This window comes from Salmo salar, chromosome 21, assembly GCF_965601325.2.
Source record: "Salmo salar chromosome 21, fSalSal1, whole genome shotgun sequence".
Classification (NCBI taxonomy): Eukaryota; Metazoa; Chordata; class Actinopteri; order Salmoniformes; family Salmonidae; genus Salmo; species Salmo salar.
In genome coordinates this window covers 15,402,839-15,426,993 of record NC_138311.1, presented here as the reverse complement: position 1 = coordinate 15,426,993, position 24,155 = coordinate 15,402,839, and the positions used below count along the sequence as shown (strand labels likewise).

Genomic DNA, 24,155 nt, shown 5'->3' with positions numbered 1-24,155 from the left:
TATGTTCAAAATAATATATATTTTTTTAATTGCGGCTTATATTCAGGTGCGCTTAATAGTCCGGAAATTACGGTAGTCAATTTTAGAATAAGGCAGTAACATAATAAAATGGTTATGGGTTTGGGACAGAGGTTTGGGACAGAGCAGATAGCCGATTTAGACAAGAGCTATTGGGCTTGACTGGCCAAAGAGACCAATCTGTTTGCAGACTTTGCACCTTTGAGAAAGAGGTTTAAAAAGCCATTTGTGTCTGGGAGAGAGATCATCAGTCACCATATGTGGATTATGGCCATCAGCACGAGAGAGAGAGAGAGAGAGAGAGAGAGAGAGAGAGAGAGAGAGAGAGAGAGAGAGAGAGAGAGAGAGAGAGAGAGAGAGAGAGAGAGAGAGAGAGAGAGAGAGAGAGAGAGAGAGAGAGAGAGAGAGAGAGAGAGAGAGAGAGAGAGAGAGAGAGCGAGAGAGAGAGAGAGAGAGAGAGAGAGAGAGAGAGAGAGAGAGAGAGCGAGAGAGAGAGACACACACTGGACAATACAGTGATATAATGGCCTAGTGGAGATTATTATTCTTGGGCCATGATTTACAAAAGTTCAAGAAAGTAATGGGAAAGAAATGGGAAAAGCACAGACTTACTTGGTCCGGAAATGATAACTGTACACTTGAAGGCATTTCTCCATAGCCATTTTAACTTCTGCCCTATGTGAATGGGGTTTTAATGCTTGTAAAAGGAAATAGGTTGAAAATGACGATCATGCTACGAACAGAAAGGTGACACGCGTCGTCCCCACAGAAAAGAAAAAAAACATACATGCCATGCTCGGACACTAATGTAGGGAGAAGTTGCCCCTAGACGCTGATCTTGGGTCAGTTTGGCATTTTCCCCACTAATGGTTGTCATGACAGGAAGCTGGTCCTAGATCTGTACCGAGGGGAAACTTCACCCCGGAACCAAGCACATTATGAAGGGAGGGCAACATGACGAAGTTAACAATTCACCTTGAAGGTCATTATCGACCAGGATGTCTGTAGATATCCAATGGCAGCAGGAAAAGTTGGTCAAAAGAAAAACCACACATAGCAACCTTTTCATGATAAAAACATGGAGAAATATTGCTACTATCTGGGACTAAAGGCTATGTATTGCCAGGGACCTCACGAGATGTATTGTGATTCTCGCGATTCTATATGTTTTGCAGTTCGAAGCTCTGATTCTATTTGCGAGGGACAAGAGGGACGAGAGCAGGAGAGCATTAGCTCACGGTTTAAAAAGAAGATGAACAAGCTATAGGATGAAAAATACCAGAGCATTGGCACAGGTACGAAAAAAAAAACGCGTTTATACTCGGAGTCAAGTATAAATGTCCAAATATATACTGTATATCGTCCAAAATAAAATCGGGATACGTAACTGTTTAGTTTTTTTTCTCCCATCACTAATGGGACAGCTGAAATAATAAAAAGTAACACAAAGTCATATGAATATTCGTTTAAAAGACGGGCACCATAGACCGTATATAAATGACGGCAGGCACTCAGAAAGTTGAGATAGGCCTTGTATCAGAAATTGGCTGCATGCATTCTATATTCATCTGCAAAGCCGTCCATTATGAAAACAGGAATCATTTGTAACCCCTTCTTTTATAATCCCTGTGCCTTGGAATAGCAGCCATTTTCATAATCTACCTACATGCTTATCTCCAGTAGATACCTAAAGCAGCAAAACGAGGAGTACTCAGGTCAAAAGGAAGAGGACAAACGAACATTACTCTTACTGAACTGATAAACTGCTGGCCCACAATAGCAGAGAATCAGGTTCCACTCTCTTCGAACAGCCCAGAGAACCAATGTATGCTTGGTTTCTAGCTTTGAGTGGAACACTCTAATCCAGGGCTCTCCAACCCTGTTCCTGGAGCGCTGTCCTCCTGTAGGTTCTCGCTCCAACCCCAGTTGTAACTAATCTGGTTCAGTTTAGGTGCTAGATTAGGGTTGAAGTGAAAATGTACAGAATGGTAGCTTTCCAGAAACAGGGTTGGAGAACCCTGCATTAAACCGCTGTGTTTCATACAAGAATGCCTCAAAATATCAGAAATTATTCTGGAGTGGAAAACATATCCTTAATGGCACCCTATTCCCTATATAGTGCACTACTTTCAATCAGGGCCCATAGGGCTCTAGTCAGAAGTAATGGAATATGTAGGGAATAGGGTGCCATTTGGGCCGTACTCTTATTACACTTTCTGAAGTTGCTGGGCCTTGTTTCCCATACTGCTTTGTACCAGGAAGAGAATCCCCCTAGTGTGAGAAAATTATAGAACATAATTTCATTTAAACTGTTTTGCACCACAGGGATCTTTTCTTCCAAAGAGGAACAAAAACTCGAAAGAAAAATGTCTGATAACACGCACTACACAACCCTCGCGTCTCCAGCTCATTTCTGATGCAGCGGAGGAAGTAAAGCCTCGGCAGCAACAGAGGACAATCATTCTAGAACTCTTCTAGCCTTCCTTCTACAGACTCCCTGTCAAGCAGCTAGTATTTACGGGGGTTTGAAATGTCAAGTCAGACTCCTCTGGCTGACAACCGCGACGAGAAATTACAACAGATCTATCAATCAGCACACAACATATGAATTACTTAGTGGAGCTGTCACCCAGAACACACTGATTCATCTCAGGGGGAGGGCAGGCAGGCAGGCAGGCAGGCAGGCAGGCAGGCAGGCAGGCAGGCAGGCAGGCAGGCAGGCAGGCAGGCAGGCAGGCAGGCAGGCAGGCAGGCAGGCAGGCAGGCTGGCAGGCAGGCTGGCTGGCACCCTTCTTCATTTTAAATGAACTTGACAGGAGAAACAAAATCTAACTTGACTTTAACGCGCGTATCTTATTTATGCACTTGGGATAAAATCGTACACAAAACAACAAGGTCGAAACAACAGCTTTGTCTTTGGTATGTCAAGACGTTATTTCCAGTCTATTTTCTAGCACCTCTAGCTCTAGGAGTTTTTCCCCAATGGATGGAAGACTATTTGCATGCCTTCTAGTGCAATGGCAGTATATCTAACTGTGCGAGTGGATGGATGGACCGTGCCAAACCCTCTGGCGTTTCCCTTCAAACAGTGGCCTGTGGTTTATGACGCGAGTCTACATGAGAGAGCGAGAGAGAGAGAGAGAGAGAGAGAGAGAGAAAGAGAGAGAGAGAGAGAGAGAGAGAGAGAGAGAGAGAGAGAGAGAGAGAGAGAGAGAGAGAGGCCTTGGCCCATGCCACAGACTGACATGGCCCGCGTCCCGAATGGTACCTTATCTCCCCCATATAGTGCGCCACTTTGGACCAGAGGTTGACCAGGTTCCATAGTGATCTGGTCAGAAGTAGAGCACTATGTAAGGAACAGGGTGCTGTTTCCTGGGCTGTGTGCAGTGTCTCACTGTGTGCTGCAGCATGCCAATGGAAAAGCATTGACGGCAGCGCCACAGACTGGAGTGGAGAGGACCTTAACGTACTCATTGTCAGAACAGCCTCAATTCTCCGGGGAACGGACTCTGCAAGGTGTCAAAAGCGTGTTGACTCCAATGGCTCCCACAGTTGTGTCAAGTTGGTTGTATGTCCTTTGGGTGGTGGACCATTCTTGACACCAGTGGAGGCTGATGAGGGAGGACGGCTCATAATAATGGCTGGAACGGAGCGAACAGAATGATATCAGACGCCTGGAAACCATGGAAACCATGTGTTTGATGTTATTGATACCATTCCACCAATTCCGCTCCAGCCATCCAGCCATTACCACGAGCCCATCCTCCACAATTAAGGTGCCACCAAGTGTGAAAAACCCAGCAGCGTTGCAGATCTTAACACAAACCGGTGCGCCTGGCACCTGCTACCATACAACCGTTCAAAAGCACTTAAATATTTTGTCTTGCCCATTCACTCTCTGAATGGCACACATACACTATCCATGTCTCAATTGTCTCAAGGCTTAAAAATCCTTCTTTAACCTGTCTCCTCCCCTTCATCTACACTGATGGTGGATTTAACAAGTGACATCAATAAGGGATCATAGCTTTCATCTGGATTCACCTGGTCAGTCTATGTCATGGAACGAACAGGTGTTCCTAATGTTTTGTTCACTCAGTGCATATAGTGCACTACTTTTGACCAGCGCCCTGTTTCAAAAGTAGTGCACTGGATAGGCAATAGGGTACAATTTGGGACGCACCCATTATCTCCTGCCGTGTGGAGGCATGCATGTATCATCTGTAGGGAGAGTAGACACTCGGAGAGAGTGAGCACACCCAATCTAGATAGCCTTCTGGGTATTTGTGTACAAAGGGAAAGGCATAAGAACGGACCTGTGAGGTTGTCAGGCCGTGGGATCATCCTCTCGTAGACGTCATAGCTCTGGGCTCCGTAAGGGTCTGAGTCGTGGTGGATCAACGAGCGAGGCAAGGTGGAGCCGTAGTGCTGTAGTGCTGGGGCTGGGCCGTAGTGCTGGGGCTGGGCCGTCATGCTGGAGCGCACCGGAGACGCCGACGACCCCACCGGCTGCTGGGTGAGGGGGCCGTCCACCATCGTTAAGGGGGACCCCATGCGCCCCGATGCCGACCCCAGGTAGGGCGAGGTGGCGCGGCTGGCGCTGCCCGAGCGGGAGTTGGCGCTGCCCATGCGGCGCAGGGCGGCGGGGGAGCTCCTCTGGGTGTTGTAAGGGGAGCCGGCGCGCTGCGCCGAGGGCAGGGTGGTGGAGAAGATACTGGACAGGGGCTTGGGCTCTGTCACGATGGGGGAACCGTAGTTGCTACCCATGGTGGCCCTCAGGGAGCCGCGAGAAGGGGACACACTGCTGCCGTAGGCCGGGGACTGGGTCCGGGAGGGCACCGAGCTCACCCTCCTCATGGCTCGGCCCGGCGCTGCGGCGGTTAACATCGGAGCCTGCCAGGACGGACAAGGAGAAAGTACTGAGCAACCCCCACACGTTTTAACGTCACGTTTAATAGAGGCCTAAAATCTTTTTACGGTGATCTCCATTAGACATTCAACAAATATCTATGTCTATATATATCTATATATATCTATATATATCTATATCTATGTCTTTTGGGAGTATTCTAGATTCTATTCATCTCTCTAACTTCCCCCTCATCTCCCTGTGACTGTGTGTAGACGACAGTAGCATCTGTGTGCTCAACAGCAGTCAGTGTCTGAGTCACGACCATAGAGATGCACTAGAGAGCTCATCTCCTATCTTTGCCATTTCCGCTTCTGTGATAGCATGCGACCCTCTATCCAACTCTATGGCCGGGACTGCCGCAGACGGTGTGTCCTCTGCGCCGTGTCCGTACCTGGACCTGGGCTTGGCCCTCAGCCCTGGCATTCCTCAGGAGGGTGGAGGTGCCGCCTGTGCCCGGGTACGAGTGCTGCATTCTCAGCTCGGCCTTGGCCAGATTATTCTGGTTCTGGCCGCTGTAGTAGCTGCTGGCATCCTGGTAGCCACTGTCTGAGTACGAGTTCATCTGGGTGGAGCTGCGGGAGTTCCCTGTAGACCCTGAGAGAGAGAAGAGAGGAAAGGAGGGAGAGAGGGACAGAAGGAGAAAGAGAGAAACATAGAGAGGGAGGGGAGAGAGAGGGAGAGCGGAGAGAGACAGTGTGAGTGTCCTCAAAGCACTACATGACCTTTAGCTAGTCCACACAGTGCTAATGACCTCACACAGTGGCTGTTTTCACCTCCCTACCCTCCACGCTGTGGCATACACTGACTCATTCAAACTATAGAGAGAGGGAAGGAGGGAGACAGAATGAGAGAGAGAGCAAAAGAAAGAGAGAGAAAGACAGGAGAAAAAAGAGAGAGGGGATGAGAAGAAGCGCGAGAAAAAGAGAGAGAGAGAGAGAGATCGAGCAGCACCACAGTGGAACCAGAGGCGGCATTAGTAACAGACCCTCACTTTCATGAAGCGAGGTCTGCTCTGGGGAGTAGAGGACCACCTGCTCCTGCTCTGTTCTGAGGCGGTAGGTGGGCGACTGAGAGCTGTCCGTCACCCGAGACTTGGACTCCCCCGAGGTCGTGGCATCTGGGAAAGGGAGGACGAAGTCAGTGTTGCCTGTGTGGTCCAGTAGGTAGAGCATGGCAACGTAAGAATTGTGGCCACCCATAGGTATATGTACCAATAGGAAAATGTAGTGTACACTCTGTGTTAAGTCACTTTGGATAAAAACGTCTGCTAAATGGCATATATATAGTGGTATACATATGGAAGAGCAGAAGGCCGTCCAGTTGCAAGAGAGGATAAATAGAAGTTAAAGGATTTCGCTTCAGGGCAATAACATCAATTCCACAACATTCCTTTCACACTCGTGTAAATTCCAAAATTGTTCCATTTTGTTATCATACTAAGACATTTGATGTGCTCCTGATTTGCGGTGCCAGGACACTGATGAAAATGCTTCCTCGAAACGGTTTCCAAACTATAAAGTTTCCCCGGGGTTCCGTCCCAAATGGCACCCTGTTCCCCACGCAGTGCCCTACTTTTCACCAGGGCCCCATAGGGAATAGGGTGCAATTTGGCACACAACCCATGAGAACAGCCAGTGAGGCAACGAGGAGGAAGAATTACACCAGTAATGTCTCTCATAGGCTGCTGCCCAATGTTGCTCCGCAATCAAAATCGAGTTAAGCGCGACAGGTGTGAATGAGCTCCGCTGCGACAGCTGGAACAAATGGGATGCACGCATTGGCAGTGAGCTAGCGAGTCGGATCTGGAGGGAGGGGCCTTGTTGGCTGGCATACATGTACGGATGAGGAGGGAGGCTGAATTTCACGGAGAACGAGACCTCTGTTGTTCCTCTCTGGCGCGGCTGTTTGCACAGATCTGTTAACACAGACGCCTAGCTTGTTTGACAGCCTGACGGCTTGTGCTCCCACTTGTGTCTCAGCCACCCGTTTGTTTGCCGGGGGTCCACCGTCTCTGCTCGACGCCGCCACCTCTAGCCGTACGGATTGGCTGCAACTACGGCGCCTCAATAAATTCTGCTGCTGCAATTATTATAGAGGATGCGGAAATTACCGCTATTTCACCGTGAGCTGCGAGGCGGACACTTAAATCTTTCAAAAAGGCCACGTTCGCCGTGTGACTGAATTCCATGGCGGAAAACGTCATAAAAGAGGAGGATAAAACGAAAATTGTTAAAAGCAGAATTCACAGAACAACAACAACGGGAAATGATCTGACAGGGGTGTCGCTTCTGCCCAAACAGCAGCTGTATTCCCCACAAAAACAACCCGGTGGGAAAGGTCTAGTCCACCCTGGGTTCAACGTGGGTTAAAACGCCGTGGAAACAGCGTTGATTCAACCAGTCTGTGTCCTGTGGGAAGCTTCACACATCCCTCCTGCACCACACAGCATATTAGGAGGAACTTTTCAGACAGTGAACCTTTCTGCCGTTTTATTCGGCATTTCTGCCCTCGGGGCATCTTTACCGAGCACAGAAGCTCTTTGAGAAATGAGACTGTACTCAATGAAAGAGTGTACCCTCCGTCCCTCCTCCTGAATCATGGGATTAAAGTGTGCATCCGTCACAAAGGGCTCTGGTTAAAAGTAGGGAATATACTTTTTATATAGGGAAGTAGGGTGACATTCGGGACACAAACCTGTGAGTGTGCCGCCCCAGTGCTCGAGGTGAACGAAAGCCTATCTTCACAGTAACACTTCCTACTTTAATTGACAGCCTGGTGACTGGCGAATGGGACGTGAGCCCGGGAGGGTAATAAGCAGCCCAGCCAGACATAGTCATTATCCTCTACAGCAGCACACTGCAGCTCATTCCACTGCAATCACACTCTCTCACCCATAACACTTTACGTCTGCGTCCCAAACGGCACCAAATTCCCTATATAGTGCACCACTTTTGACCAGGACCCAGAGAGCCCCCCCCCCCGCCCCTTAGGGCTCTAGCCAAAAGTGGCGCACTATATTGGGAATAGGGCGCCATTTGGGACGCAGGCCTCCAACTTAACATAATGCAGGGTGGAGGAGTTCCAATCTAAGGAAGACAAAATAACACTCCGTGTATTAACTCACACAATTATGGCTAGACAGTTGATTAAAACGCTGAGCGAACAACAGTTCTCTCTCTCGCTCTCCTCATCCACACAGCCTGTCCCTCACTTAATATCAATAAACATCCGCTGTCATTTCTGCTTCACATTTGGATTAGAAAAACACGTTACCGTGGCTAACGACGTTTTTATCAACCACAATAAGGAAATCAATACTCATCCAAATAGCACGCGCCCCCCAAATGGCACCCTATTCCCTACAATAGGGCACTACTTTTGACCAGAACCTTAATGCATTCTATTCTAGAGAATAGGGTGCCATTTGAAACCCATGTCCTTATTCGTACTGTATCCCTCAGTATAGTTGCTTTTCAGCAACAAACCGACTGGAGCGAGTGAAAAGTTGGAAACCATAGCGGGACAAGCTATATTAACATTCCCAGTGCATATGTACAATCATATCCCCATAGGGTCCCTCTGACAAGATCCGCAATAAAAGATGAATGACGACCGCGCCGATTCACTTAGTTCCATTATACAGCTAATAAGCCATGAAACACATGAGCAAAATGCACTTCATCAATTCCAGCAGCGGCGGCAAAGCGTCTGGGGATCCGTTAAGTGCGTGACAATAAAAACATGTATTTCTTTATTTGTTTGGGGTCATCTCAGGGAGTTGGAGAGGAGGGAAAGTGGGAAGGTATTCAGGTTTGAGAGGGTGGGATTAACGCGAGATAAGGGTTGAATTTGAAATCAGTCAGCAGCAGTACGATATACATTATCTATGGCATGGTATAGTGGTATGCTATTCAATGTTTAAAAAGAATAAGTATGTCTACATATGGTGATTGGTGACATGGGATTGCATCCCAAACGGCACCTGATTCACAAGTGCACTACTTTTGACCAGAGTCCCATAGGGCTTTGGTGAAAAGTAGAGCACTATAAAGGGAATAGGGCGCCATTTGGAACAGTGGCATGGTGTAGGTAAGGAAAGGTGAGCAGTCCTTACCTGCAGATCTCCAGGGGAGGGACTTCTCAGACGAGCTGAAAGACAAAAACAGAGAGGAGGAATTAGATAGGATTGACCCCGTTCTGGTTCCGGATCTGGTCTGCGGTCCGCCAGTTGAGTATGCAGGGCCTATTCAATTGTGCTTTAGATAAACGTGTGTCTCAAATGGCACTCTATTCCCTATAGGGCCCATAGGACTCTGGTCAAAAGTAGTGCACTATATAAGAGGATAGGGTGCCATTTGGGACCTACCCAAACATTCACTATAAAGATTAAAATGGAATGTCCCCTCTTAAGTGTGGATGCAAAAATGGAAAGAAAGAGAGGAATTGTTATGGCAGTTGTTATGCCTCCATACACATAAGAAGTATACAACCAAAGATGGAAATGAAATTCAAAATGGTTGTTTCTCTGATTCAGAGGGGTTGGTTTAAATGAGGAAGACACATTTCAGTTGAAGGCATTCAGTTGTACAACTGACTAGGTATCCCCCTTTCCTCTCTAGCCTCTCTAGTTGTGAAGGTGATCTTTCCTGCCACGACAGACAGAGTAGGATCATTCTTTTTTCGCTGAGGTTCCCTGAGGTTTGCGACGGTTATTTTTCATCCTCGTCGGTGCTTGAGAAACACACTTTGCGAATAAACGGAAAAGGTCAGGTTTGGCAATTCATCCTGGCTGAGGCTCTGAGGCTGTAGCACAGTGCTGGTACAGTAAATAGAAAACATATTGATCTCGCGGCAAAAATGCCAATGCGCCGCCGAGGATAAAACTTACAGACGGAAGCAGGCAAGCATGACCTGTGTACACACACACACACATCTGGACACACAGGCATGGACGGACGCACACACACACAGATGGATGCAGATACACAGACACGCGCTCACACACACACACACACACACACACATCTGACCGCTCTGATTTACTGCACGTTGAGCGTACACATATTTCTCAGCGATAGAGCAGCTTGGCGGCCGGAGAGAAAGTCAATTTTAAAAACACATCATGGCCCTCAGACAATCACTGAGGCCCAAATGGCACCCTATTCCCTGTGTAGTGCACTACTTTTGATCAGAGCCTGCTGGGATAGCAGAGCCAAATGGGTCTGTAGGCGGAGAGTGTGATGGATGGTGGGGTCAGTCGTGCCCGGTCCTGGATCAGTGGGAAGGTGAGCAGGCAGGCAGCTCAAACTCTTCTGTGAATCCCAAATGGCACCCTATCCCCTATATAGACCACTACCTTGGACCCGGACCTCACTAGACTGGTCAAATGTAGTGCACTATGCAGGGAATAGGGTGCCATTTGGGACGCACTCTCTGTCTGGGAGAGGAATTGTGATTCATTCTTCTCGTCAATGAGAGCGGCCATAACACTAGGCCCAGAGTAGCTCCCCTATTGCAAACCTCAGCCACTTCAACATGATTTTAAGGGAAGACCTCTCAAAAGCACAGAAGAACTAAACTAAAACACACTGTAAAAGGTTGATCTAACAGCTACCTGGACCCAGCCAGCTTCAATTACATAAGAAGATGATCTTTAGCGAAAAGGACATCGTGGTAATTTCTAATGATCAAGTGAAAGAGAAGAATTGTGTGAGCGCTGGACCTTAAAGCAGGGTTCCCACCCCTGTGCTTTCAAATGAAATATCTTAGCGGGTCATTATTGCCATGCTGCCGTTCTCTCGCTGTATCTTTCCATTCGAGGGGATGTTAAATGAGCTTATAGAATAAGGGGAGGGTGATCGGCATGCCAACGAGACGCAGGCAATTAAACGAGGAAGCGAGGAGGTATGCTCCATTGAGCCATGGCAGATGTAGTGGCATAGGCTGCGTCCCATACGCCACTCTATGTCCTTTAAAGAGCATTACCTTTTGAACAGGGTCAGAAGTAGCGCACTATATAGGGAATAGGGTCCCATTTGGGACGCGGACCCAAACTCCTGCTACCATCATACCCAGACCCATCTCACAGTCACAGCCGCCTGGGTGGGTGGAGTAGAGACCCAGGCAGTAAACTACCGATACTCACAAACATTACAAGCAAACCCATCCCTGACAGGAAAACGTCCAGCGCCAGGGTCCGCCCCACCGCCGCCGGTATCGTTTTTGATGACGAAACGGAGGTGAGGAGTGCCGCGCGACGCGCATGTATTTCTTCTTGCAGTAGGCCTACATATTCTGCTTTTCCATGGCAAGTGCAATGATGTCCGAGGGGGAAAAAGAGTGTTTGTTGTTTGCTGTAGCTTCGTCACTGTTTTAATATGTCAAACGGACGTGGCAGTTCCACCATTAATGATTCCAGCTTCAAGCTCACAATCATATCGCTCTGGAGGAGGACTACAATGGGGAAGGGTTTACGTCTTCCATTCCAGTGTAGGGTGAAATAACCCCTAGACAATGATCTTGGGTCAGTTTAGCATTTCCCCACTAATGGTTAAGGTTAGGATTGGGGGAAGGGAAGCTGATCCTAGATCTGTATCTACGGGACACTTTACCCTGGAGCTTCCATTCCCCCAGGTGGGAGGTCTCCTCAACAGTCTCAACCCACTCAGAAAGTCTCGCCGCTGGTCAAGTAGTACCAGCCCAGATGACTGATACCAAGGACCGCTGCAGTCCTGGAGGTGGAAGGAAATTGAATGAGCCTCATCAGAACACTTTAGCATGATGCCACGTCTATTGATGGGCCGGGTGGCCTACTGAGCAAAACGCTGTGACTTTAGGACGAGGGAAATCTCTTCCATTCAGACACAAATCTCCCCAGGATCGCTATCTTGTCCTTTCTTCACAGGCTGTAAAAAGGTGTGAAAATCACTGAGCATGTTTTGTTTTTTACAGGGCTGTGGAGGAGATGCTGGGTCTGTGTTGATCCCAGAGTGGGACACCAATGACTCTCTCTCCCCCAGACTGATGATGGTGATGGCTTAGCTCTGTAGGCTGCTTCACTACAGACCAGGGAGCAGGGAGCGTTACCCAGCCCTCCTCAGTACAGTACAGGGAGCGTTACCCAGCCCTCCTCAGTACAGTACAGGGAGCGTTACCCAGCCCTCCTCAGTCAGCAGTACAGGGAGCGTTACCCAGCCCTCCTCAGTCAGCAGTACAGGGAGCGTTACACAGCCCTCCTCAGTACAGTACAGGGAGCGTTACCCAGCCCTCCACAGTACAGCACAGGGAGCGTTACCCAGCCCTCCACAGTACAGTACAGGGAGCGTTACCCAGCCCTCCTCAGTACAGTACAGGGAGCGTTACCCAGCCCTCCTCAGTACAGTACAGGGAGCGTTACCCAGCCCTCCACAGTCAGCAGTACAGGGAGCGTTACCCAGCCCTCCTCAGTACAGTACAGGGAGCGTTACCCAGCCCTCCTCAGTACAGTACAGGGAGCGTTACCCAGCCCTCCACAGTACAGTACAGGGAGCGTTACCCAGCCCTCCACAGTCAGCAGTACAGGGAGCGTTACCCAGCCCTCCTCAGTACAGTACAGGGAGCGTTACCCAGCCCTCCTCAGTCAGTAGTACAGGGAGCGTTACCCAGCCCTCCTCAGTACAGTACAGGGAGTGTTACCCAGCCCTCCTCAGTACAGTACAGGGAGCGTTACCCAGCCCTCCTCAGTCAGTAGTACAGGGAGCGTTACCCAGCCCTCCTCAGTCAGTAGTACAGGGAGCGTTACCCAGCCCTCCTCAGTCAGTAGTACAGGGAGCGTTACCCAGCCCTCCTCAGTCAGTAGTACAGGGAGCGTTACCCAGCCCTCCTCAGTCAGTAGTACAGGGAGCGTTACCCAGCCCTCCTCAGTCAGTAGTACAGGGAGCGTTACCCAGCCCTCCACAGTCAGCAGTACAGGGAGCGTTACCCAGCCCTCCTCAGTACAGTACAGGGAGCGTTACCCAGCCCTCCTCAGTCAGTAGTACAGGGAGCGTTACCCAGCCCTCCTCAGTCAGTAGTACAGGGAGCGTTACCCAGCCCTCCTCAGTCAGTAGTACAGGGAGCGTTACCCAGCCCTCCACAGTACAGTACAGGGAGCGTTACCCAGCCCTCCTCAGTCAGTAGTACAGGGAGCGTTACCCAGCCCTCCTCAGTCAGTAGTACAGGGAGCGTTACCCAGCCCTCCTCAGTCAGTAGTACAGGGAGCGTTACCCAGCCCTCCTCAGTCAGTAGTACAGGGAGCGTTACCCAGCCCTCCACAGTACAGTACAGGGAGCGTTACCCAGCCCTCCTCAGTCAGCAGTACAGGGAGCGTTACCCAGCCCTCCTCAGTCAGTAGTACAGACATTTTTACATTTTACATTTTAGTCATTTAGCAGACGCTCTTATCCAGAGCGACTTACAGTAGTGAATGCATACATTTCTACAACTCATACTTTTTTTTTTTTTTTTTTCCTGTGCTGGCCCCCGTGGGAATCGAACCCACAACCCGGTGTTGCAAACACCATGCTCTACCAACTGAGCTACAGGGAAGGCTTACAGGGAGCGTTACCCAGCCCTCCTCAGTACAGTACAGGGAGCGTTACCCAGCCCTCCTCAGTACAGTACAGGGAGCGTTACCCAGCCCTCCTCAGTACAGTACAGGGAGCGTTACCCAGCCCTCCTCAGTACAGTACAGGGAGCGTTACCCAGCCCTCCTCAGTCAGTAGTACAGGGAGCGTTACCCAGCCCTCCTCAGTCAGTAGTACAGGGAGCGTTACCCAGCCCTCCTCAGTACAGTACAGGGAGCGTTACCCAGCCCTCCTCAGTCAGTAGTACAGGGAGCGTTACCCAGCCCTCCTCAGTCAGTAGTACAGGGAGCGTTACCCAGCCCTCCTCAGTCAGCAGTACAGGGAGCGTTACCCAGCCCTCCTCAGTCAGCAGTACAGGGAGCGTTACCCAGCCCTCCTCAGTCAGCAGTACAGGGAGCGTTACCCAGCCCTCCACAGTCAGTAGTACAGGGAGCGTTACCCAGCCCTCCACAGTACAGTACAGGGAGCGTTACCCAGCCCTCCTCAGTACAGTACAGGGAGCGTTACCCAGCCCTCCTCAGTACAGTACAGGGAGCGTTACCCAGCCCTCCACAGTCAGTAGTACAGGGAGCGTTACCCAGCCCTCCTCAGTACAGTACAGGGAGCGTTACCCAGCCCTCCTCAGTACAGTACAGGGAGCGTTACCCAGCCCTCCTCAGTCAGTAGTACAGGGAGCGTTACCCAGCCCTCCTCAGTCAGCAGTACAGGGAGCGTTACCCAGCCCTCCTCAGTCAGTAGTACAGGGAGCGTTACCCAGCCCTCCTCAGTACAGTACAGGGAGCGTTACCCAGCCCTCCTCAGTCAGCAGTACAGGGAGCGTTACCCAGCCCTCCTCAGTACAGTACAGGGAGCGTTACCCAGCCCTCCTCAGTCAGTAGTACAGGGAGCGTTACCCAGCCCTCCTCAGTCAGTAGTACAGGGAGCGTTACCCAGCCCTCCTCAGTCAGTAGTACAGGGAGCGTTACCCAGCCCTCCTCAGTACAGTACAGGGAGCGTTACCCAGCCCTCCTCAGTCAGTAGTACAGGGAGCGTTACCCAGCCCTCCTCAGTACAGTACAGGGAGCGTTACCCAGCCCTCCTCAGTACAGTACAGGGAGCGTTACCCAGCCCTCCTCAGTCAGTAGTACAGGGAGCGTTACCCAGCCCTCCTCAGTCAGCAGTACAGGGAGCGTTACCCAGCCCTCCTCAGTCAGTAGTACAGGGAGCGTTACCCAGCCCTCCTCAGTCAGCAGTACAGGGAGCGTTACCCAGCCCTCCTCAGTCAGTAGTACAGGGAGCGTTACCCAGCCCTCCTCAGTCAGCAGTACAGGGAGCGTTACCCAGCCCTCCTCAGTCAGTAGTACAGGGAGCGTTACCCAGCCCTCCTCAGTCAGTAGTACAGGGAGCGTTACCCAGCCCTCCTCAGTCAGTAGTACAGGGAGCGTTACCCAGCCCTCCACAGTACAGTACAGGGAGCGTTACCCAGCCCTCCACAGTACAGTACAGGGAGCGTTACCCAGCCCTCCTCAGTCAGTAGTACAGGGAGCGTTACCCAGCCCTCCACAGTACAGGGAGCGTTACCCAGCCCTCCACAGTACAGGGAGCGTTACCCAGCCCTCCTCAGTACAGTACAGGGAGCGTTACCCAGCCCTCCTCAGTCAGTAGTACAGGGAGCGTTACCCAGCCCTCCTCAGTCAGTAGTACAGGGAGCGTTACCCAGCCCTCCTCAGTCAGTAGTACAGGGAGCGTTACCCAGCCCTCCTCAGTACAGTACAGGGAGCGTTACCCAGCCCTCCTCAGTCAGTAGTACAGGGAGCGTTACCCAGCCCTCCTCAGTCAGTAGTACAGGGAGCGTTACCCAGCCCTCCTCAGTACAGTACAGGGAGTGTTACCCAGCCCTCCTCAGTCAGTAGTACAGGGAGCGTTACCCAGCCCTCCTCAGTACAGTACAGGGAGCGTTACCCAGCCCTCCTCAGTATAGTACAGGGAGCGTTACCCAGCCCTCCTCAGTCAGTAGTACAGGGAGCGTTACCCAGCCCTCCTCAGTCAGTAGTACAGGGAGCGTTACCCAGCCCTCCTCAGTCAGTAGTACAGGGAGCGTTACCCAGCCCTCCTCAGTCAGCAGTACAGGGAGCGTTACCCAGCCCTCCTCAGTACAGTACAGGGAGCGTTACCCAGCCCTCCTCAGTCAGTAGTACAGGGAGCGTTACCCAGCCCTCCTCAGTACAGTACAGGGAGCGTTACCCAGCCCTCCTCAGTACAGTACAGGGAGCGTTACCCAGCCCTCCTCAGTCAGTAGTACAGGGAGCGTTACCCAGCCCTCCTCAGTCAGTAGTACAGGGAGCGTTACCCAGCCCTCCTCAGTCAGTAGTACAGGGAGCGTTACCCAGCCCTCCTCAGTCAGTAGTACAGGGAGCGTTACCCAGCCCTCCTCAGTCAGTAGTACAGGGAGCGTTACCCAGCCCTCCTCAGTCAGTAGTACAGGGAGTGTTACCCAGCCCTACTCAGTCAGTCGGGTCATTCCTACAATACGGGGCCTTTTCTGTACGCAGGTAATATTACTTCTTATTTAGTGTAAAATGTAGATCCCAAAAGGATTTCAATTTAAGGTACATTCAAAAATATATATATATCGATCTTGAATGGGAGTCTTTTTTTTTTTAACTCTTTTTTTCAGTGGATGTGTTTTTTCCATGTCCATGGGTGTTATTCATCAACTTCCACAAGACATATAAGGCATAAAATAATAAAATATTTATTCTAGGACTACTATAGTCCTAGTTGTTGTCATCAATAACGCTTTTCCTAGTCATCAATCATCAATAACGCTTTTCCTAGTCATCAATCATCAATAACGTTTTTCCTAGTCATCAATCATCAATAACGTTTTTCCTAGTCATCAATCATCAATAACGTTTTTCCTAGTCATCAATAACGTTTTTCCTAGTCATCAATCATCAAAAACGTTTTTCCTAGTCATCAATCATCAATAACGTTTTTCCTAGTCATCAATCATCAATAACGTTTTTCCTAGTCATCAATAACGTTTTTCCTAGTCATCAATAACGTTTTTCCTAGTCATCAATAACGTTTTTCCTAGTCATCAATAACGTTTTTCCTAGTCATCAATAACGTTTTTCCTAGTCATCAATAACGTTTTTCCTAGTCATCAATAACGTTTTTCCTAGTCATCAATAACGTTTTTCCTAGTCATCAATCATCAATTTACATTTTTCCTAGTCATCAATAACGTTTTTACTAGTCATCAATCATCAATAACGCTTTTCCTAGTCATCAATCACCAATAACGTTTTTCCTAGTCATCAATCATCAATAAAGTTTTTTTCATGATTATTGTATTCATTATTATTATTTAATTCAAGATGTGATCTGTGTCTCTGATATCGCTCTCCACACTGTAAGTTTGTTGTAATTCTCCATTTAAGAAAACAACCCCTTCCTACAATGACACCACATTCAGGAAGTGTCGACATTTCTTTGGTGGGGAAACAATAGTGCAAAGCTAAATAAATATAAATACTCAGTTGAATCTATTTTTCCACGTTTCATGTCGTCGGTCTGTATGTCACACTTCCATCCTGTTACGCTAAATGATAGAGTAAATTAGCCACGTTTCAAAATGTAAAAATATGTTTGATAGAGAAGTTAAACTCATGTTCAAGTGTTCACCATTATGCTAGCTCAATCTTGCTCACTCACTATGGCTAATTTAGGCTCCACATTTCCACCCTGTTAGGATTATGCACCTAATAGGTTGTAAAATGAACATAAAAATGTCTGAGCTTGACCAATGTGTTTTTCTGAAAGTGACACGTCCTTTTTCTGACAGAATACAAAAAAAATTAAAATAAATATATATACACATATATATATATATATATATATATATATATACACACACACACACACACATGACTGGAATTCATTGTGTAGGAGTGACCAGGTTGAAAATAGCCCTGTAAAACCACACCCTGTTATGATGTAGGCCTTTTATCAATTTTGTGAGTGCTGAGAATATGACCAGAGGAAATGTCCCCTATCCTGTAGGGAGGAAATGGCACTTGTACCTTGCTAACGTCAACAAACAGGATCAATATCATGACAAGATCCACTCTCATTGAGGCTGCAGAAGCCTCTTGTGGAGGAGATAGCAGCAAATAGCCCGCTTGCCAATTTTGACAACAATTTTCCCTGTAGGACAGCCTTTGTTTGGAGACTCTCTGGCCAGGCCTCTATCTGCAGCCCGCTGAGCCCTGAGAGCTGTAATGGACACTCACACTGTGTGCTGCTATTGGACGAGGACATGCTTCATATGAGGACCTCGGGGTTATTACTAGTCAAGAAAGGAGCTTCCCTGATTCAGGGTACACTCTACTTTGAAGAGCGGAAGCACTATGCCCACATAGGACTACACTGGCTATGGCAAATGACTTCCAACGGGCAAGCCACAAAGACACAAACCTACTTGAGACCGCATTTCATCAACATAACACATTGTATCCACGTGGTGTGTCCGAAATGGCACCCTACTCCCTACCGTCTGCGGTCAAAAGTAGTGCACTACACGGGGTATCATTTCAGACGCGGACAGTGTGCCACACAACCCGGCATGCCTTTTCCATTAGTCAAGAAAGCAGAGCGATAATAATCTTCTCACAGCAGCACAGTGCATCCCTGACTGACTGACTTAATAAAAGCGGAGATATGCATAAACCAACAGAGAACTCCGGTATTAATAGCAGCCACTAAAATGTGTCCATTAAGCAATTTCCCCTCAAAAGTCACAGGCCATTAACCTCCTCTCTTTTTTATCCCCAGCCGCATTTCACAATTAACATTCCTACTCAACAGCACATCATCACGTTCTTCAAACAGAAACACCAAGAGGTATGACCCCCCCCCAAAAAAATTATTATTCACTGTTATCCAATGCTGCATTGGTGGATTACTTCAAACCATATCTTCCAATTAGATACAGGATACGTCACCAATGGCACCCTATTCCCTATATAGTGCACTACTTTTGAGCAGCGCTTGTCAAAAGTAACGCACTATTTAGCGAAACAGGGTCCCAATTAGGACGCAGTTCCTTAAATAAATCCAGCAACGGCAATACACAAGAGGACGTCCATATAGCGTCTCAACGTGAGCATGCAGTGCGGAGATTTCGGTAAAGCTCAGCGATTTGAACGTAAACAGTAGCCTAGCCGATGTGAAAGCCTATATTACTGTATGTTTGATAACCTATAAAGTACAGTAGCACTTCACTAAAGGCTCATTTATACCCTATGCAAGTACGCAACGCAATTAGCTACGCAAAACGGCTAGCAAAAACACGTGTGCATCGGCGCAATTTGTAAATCGACACAAGTACGCAGGATCAACATTTTGCTCGGCTTATTGCGTTCTTGTGTACGACATAAATTAGGCCCAAGCCGGGAACATCCCGCCATTTCTCCCTGGCTGCATCCCAAACACTTACAAGACACACCCTCTCCCCTCAAATGAAGTGGACACTTCTGATGCCGTATCATGAGGTCTGACGAGTTGACACTTGCAGGGCGAGGGGCGACGGAAGAACGAGTGAACTTCAAATGGACCGCTCTTGCCCGGGAATGTGTCACTCGTTCATCCCGAGGTTGTGTTTTCAGTCACCATGGAACTGTTGTGTGCCTTATATACAGTCAAGTATGATTGATATGCTCTACAGTCAAGTATGATTGATATGCTCTACAGTCAAGTATGATTGATATGCTCTACAGTCAAGTATGATTGATATGCTCTACAGTCAAGTATGATTGCATTTCATATCTTGGCTGGAAGACAACGCATCCGCAGACATTGAATGTTAGCCATCCTACTATATCAGGTAAAATCGAAAATTACAATGTATAAGTATGATGTCAGGGCAAGTTGTGCACAAGCTAACGTTTCCAACAAGCTAACGTTTCCAACAAGCTAACGTTTCCAACAAGCTAACGTTTCCAACAAGCTAACCAAACAAAAACATAATTACCTTTATGAGACGTGTTAGAGCCATCATGTGCATTAGTAGCACAATTTCTAACTTATTTACATTCGTTTTTTTTTTTTTTACTTACACTTGTATGTTGACTTCTCCATATTAATGTTGGTTGTAAGTATTGGCTGACTTTTCTTAGCAGATGTACAATCATCGCCAATTGAATTATTGGGGCGTTTCAGAACATTTTTTTATTTTGTTTTATTGAAACTTTATTTAACTCGGCCAGTCAGTCAAGAACATAATTGTACACTCGCAAACTCGATCAAAAACGAGAGCAGAGGAGCTTACACTGCCAACTTCCCTTGCTTGGCTAATCAACGACAAAGATGGCCGCGGGGATTCCCCCCAAGGGCATAAGGCGAAGGTGTGTCTTTTATGACTTTGAAACACAGCCCCTGTTACCGTCCACATCGACCATTTTTCAACATCTGCTACCATAGACAACATACTGTGTGAGTTTGTTTTCCACAGCAATGTCATGGCTCGTCAAACTGAAAGGCGAATTGATGAGAACATCTAGGACGACGTCGCCATCTCTGTTCCGTATACACAGTCCATTTAGACGTCGATTCGCCGCCACTGTATTCCTGTGCCAAGAGGTTCAACTACGGCCCACTGCTGCAACTGAGGAAGTAGCTATGTGCAAAGCTATGACCAGCACGTAGGCTCTCTGTGTGTGTGTGAGTGTGTGTGTGTGCTTAAATGCACGCACGTGTATGTGTGTATACATGCATGTGTGTATGAGCGTGTGTGTGTGTGTGTGTGCGCTCGTTAACCTGCCGCTAGCAGTGTCTGGCGATTCGGCCCCAAGTCTGCATCTTTCCAGCTGATTGGCCACAATCTGTCTCTCCACCTCCAGCTCCCTGGTCAGCCTCTCAAACTGGATCTCCTGCAGAAGGACAGTAAGGACAAGACAGAGTCAGGAACACAAGGTCAGAGATGCCATGCCTTGTAAAATAGGTATTCTGGTCCGAGTGGGATTTCCTGGTTCGATGAAAATACATGGATGAGGATGATGCTGACGAGGAGGAAGGATAACAGTTTGACAGCTCTGAGGAACAGAAGTGTGTACAGACACCGTACAAAAACACCACACACACACACACACACACACACACACACACACACACACACACACACACACACACACACACACACACACACACACACACACACACACACACACACACACACACACACACACACACAGAGAGATTGAAGTACCACTTTAGCCTGGGCAAAAACAGTGTTGTTCAACCTTGCTTCTACTAGCTTGTCCGCAGGGAGCAATGCAGGAAGCAGCATCTGACTTTTCTAATTATCGAACCCCAGTGAGGCTGCCTGCCGAGAGTTCTACCTGGGCTCTCTCTGTGTGTCAGAATGGCTTCAAGCACTGCAGCATGTCACAGGAAGAGAGCCTCACATATACAAACGCGCGGACACACAGTACACTACTAGACCTACGTGTACACATAACACACAGACACACAACTACTACAACCATACATCACACACAGCCCTTTCCTTGCACCCATGTCACCCCCGCTCCGTCACACACAGACATGCAGGGACTCAGTCTGTTTCTCTCCCTTTCTCTCACGTACACAGACCCATTCCCACTCACCTTAATAGGCGATAATCTAGCTAGACTAGCTCTCTCGCTCTCCCCAGCCCAGCTGTAGCCCCCTCCATATAACTGTAGCCAGTCACAGTTAGCCACTGTCCCTGTGGCTTCAGGCTGCCCACGTTTCACGCCTCATCTCCACCACCCCTCTTTAACTTCTGGAGGTGCCACGAGAATGCCTCTCCTGACTGGAGACTCATTTGGCTCAGAAGAGAGCGTTAGCTAGTGCTCGCTCGCCCTCCCTCCCTCCTTACCCTCCTCCTCCGCCTGCCTTGCATTGCCTTGTGCCCTCCCCTCCTCTGCTATCCTCTCCCCTGGCTCAGTAGTGGCCATGTGCAGCCTGGCTGCTGCAGAGAGGGGAGAGGGGAGCTCTGCTAAGCCCTGCCACTCCACACACAGAGAGAGAGAGAGAGAGAGAGAGAGACAGAGACACAGGCCACGCTGCAGTTTCCTCAGGAAGGAGGAACATCTACAAGGTGGCTCTGCTCCCGCCGCTAGCACACACAGAACAGAGGATAATACTCTGGAACGGGGACTGAAACAGACCCCTCTGTAGGGTATATTACAGCCCTCTGTCCTGACAGGAAGACTGACACTGATCTACTTTAGAAGGAAAGGATCAATAAATCCTTCGCGGCAGCCGCTCTAGAGACGTGTGGAATAAACGAGGGAAACTTATTTTCTGTTTCAAGAATCAAAGAACCTGGGTGCACATTTGTAAAACCAAACTATTGTATAGACGTAGTCAACAAAAGGTAATGGCATAGAGAACGCGTCGAGACGAAATCTCCTTATCGGTTTAGCCCGAGTCTTGCTATTCCAGGTTCTCTGTTATTTAAATCAAACATACTAAAAGTTCACGGTCTGCGAGACGACGGTATCTTTTTAGTGACGTCTGACAAAATATGTCCCCGGGTGATCTTGTAACTGCTCATCCATTTGAATGAAGCTCAGCACCGCAATCTAACAGCGCTTGTGTACTGTCTGTGTGTGTGTGTGTGTGTGTGTGTGTGTGTGTGTGTGTGTGTGTGTGTGTGTGTGTGTGTGTGTGTGTGTGTGTGTGTGGTGTGTGTGTGTGTGTGTGTGCAAACCCAACAGCTTGTACCTATCCCCGTGCACTCTCAGCAGCACTGCAGCACTCACACCACATTACATCTACTATTAAACGTCTCCGATAGCGCATGAAGATCACTGATACGTGCATGTCTCTGCCCATTACACTTTCAGGTGCATCTCTTCAAAGCGCGTGTGCAGTCTAACTGGCTACGCTGTCAAATCACTAGCGCGGGAGTATCTGTTTAGACTACAGCAGAGCAGCAGGGTCTAAAAACAGATAAAGAAGGCCCTATCCTTTCAAAACGCCCCTAAAACCTCTGAACATATAGACTTTACAGTTCACGGTGTAGGCTAAGAGAGTTGTGGTCGTCCCAGAGAAAAGTAGGCCCGCCGGGATCCAAGAGTTAATATTGTGGTACAGAGAGTGTTGTTGTGTATAACAAAGTACATTTGAGAGCCTGATAGAAACACAGGTAACGGGGTACGTCCCAACTGGCACCCTATTCCCTACGTGCAGACGTAGGATCTTAATTTGAGCCAGTCTGCTACAGCAGGAAAATAATATGGATTATAATTAATGGACTTTTTTGGGGGAGGCTTTGATACATTTTAGTCAGGGCAAATCAAGTCTGACAATTTAAAGTGGAAATTACAAACTTTAGAAGCCTTTTTAAACCTCGGAGACACGACACGTTTGCATATCCGTGGTGGTCCCGTGTGGCTCAGTTGGTAGAGCATGGTGTTTGCAACGCCAGGGTTGTGGGTTCGTTTCCCACGGGGGACCAGTACGGGGAAAAAAATGTATATATGAAAAATGTATGAAATGTATGCTTTCACTACTGTAAGTCGCTCTGGATAAGAGTGTCTGCAAAATGACTGAAATGTACATGTAAAATATCCTGCTGTGCAGGAAGATTCTTAGCAACAAAAGAGTGATCAAATGAAGATCCTACATCTGTACTGCACTACTTTTGACCAGAGCCTATATAGGGAATAGGGTGCCATTTGGGATGCAAAGGGTGAACGACCCTTCCAGGAAGAAAATAACACAGATAGGCTTCAGTTTCACAGCCTCCTCCCTTTCTCATTGGCTCACTGCAGAAAACACTTGTCACATGATACAACACGATCCTATCATGGACCATTTATGACCAGGAAAACACTTTAAATCACACATTCTTGAAGATGTACATATGTTTGTGAGTAAACACAAAGAAATGGGTGTCTTATGTCATGAACATGGTTGGTTCACCATCTATTTGCCTTCTAATCTAATGTCCTGTTTGACTGTGCAGCCTTGAATGTCCGAGGGGCGGAAACCTGGTCTCAGAGCTACTAGATAATGCACAGCCAAGGGCAGACAGTGTTGCTTCTTCTACTGAATAACTCCAATGCAGCAGGTTTCTATAGAATCCAGATTGTGTTTCTGATGAAACAGGGCAGAGGGGCATCTGCTGCTGCCATATGGCTCTAAATGCTTGATCCCAGCTCCAAGCCTGTCCTACCCACGCTCTGTACCCCAAGCCTGTCCTACCCACGCTCTGTACCCCAAGCCTGTCCTACCCACGCTCTGTACCCCAAGCCTGTCCTACCCACGCTCTGTACCCCAAGCCTGTCCTACCCACGCTCTGTACCCCAAGCCTGTCCTACCCACGCTCTGTATCCCATAGCCCGGCTCCACTGTGGATGCCTGCCTGCACGGAGGAGATTCAGAGCTTCCTGTACGAAGCAGAGCTAGCTAACCTCTCCTTCTCCACCCTGCAGCAAACAATCCTCCCCTCTTGCATCTGCTGTCTTTTCCTCTCTCAGGTGGCCATCAATATTACTAAGACGTCGTCCTCAACATCCCTCTCCTTGTCCTTTATTAGACTACGGTGCAAAAAAGAAAACATATTTTATGACTTTTACCTCTCATAC

The 24,155-nt window shown here is 48.5% G+C and overlaps 1 protein-coding gene across 7 annotated transcripts in view; it reads right to left on the bottom strand.

Moving 5' to 3' along the window:
* The window catches only part of LOC106581813 (plakophilin-4), a 116,787-nt gene that overhangs the window by 46,613 nt on the left and 46,019 nt on the right, over nucleotides 1-24,155 (bottom strand). For 5 of the 7 annotated variants that reach the window (XM_082966982.1, XM_082966983.1, XM_082966984.1 and 2 more), the window contains 5 exons: nucleotides 20,335-20,447; nucleotides 9,045-9,079; nucleotides 5,922-6,047; nucleotides 5,322-5,524; nucleotides 4,335-4,911 (listed from right to left, as the gene is read on the bottom strand). In XM_082966982.1, the coding sequence (XP_082823108.1) occupies nucleotides 4,335-4,911; nucleotides 5,322-5,524; nucleotides 5,922-6,047; nucleotides 9,045-9,079; nucleotides 20,335-20,447 (1,054 nt within the window). The remainder of the gene's footprint in view (nucleotides 1-4,334; nucleotides 4,912-5,321; nucleotides 5,525-5,921; nucleotides 6,048-9,044; nucleotides 9,080-20,334; nucleotides 20,448-24,155) is intronic. The other 2 variants (XM_082966986.1, XM_082966988.1) reach the window with 1 other exon arrangement.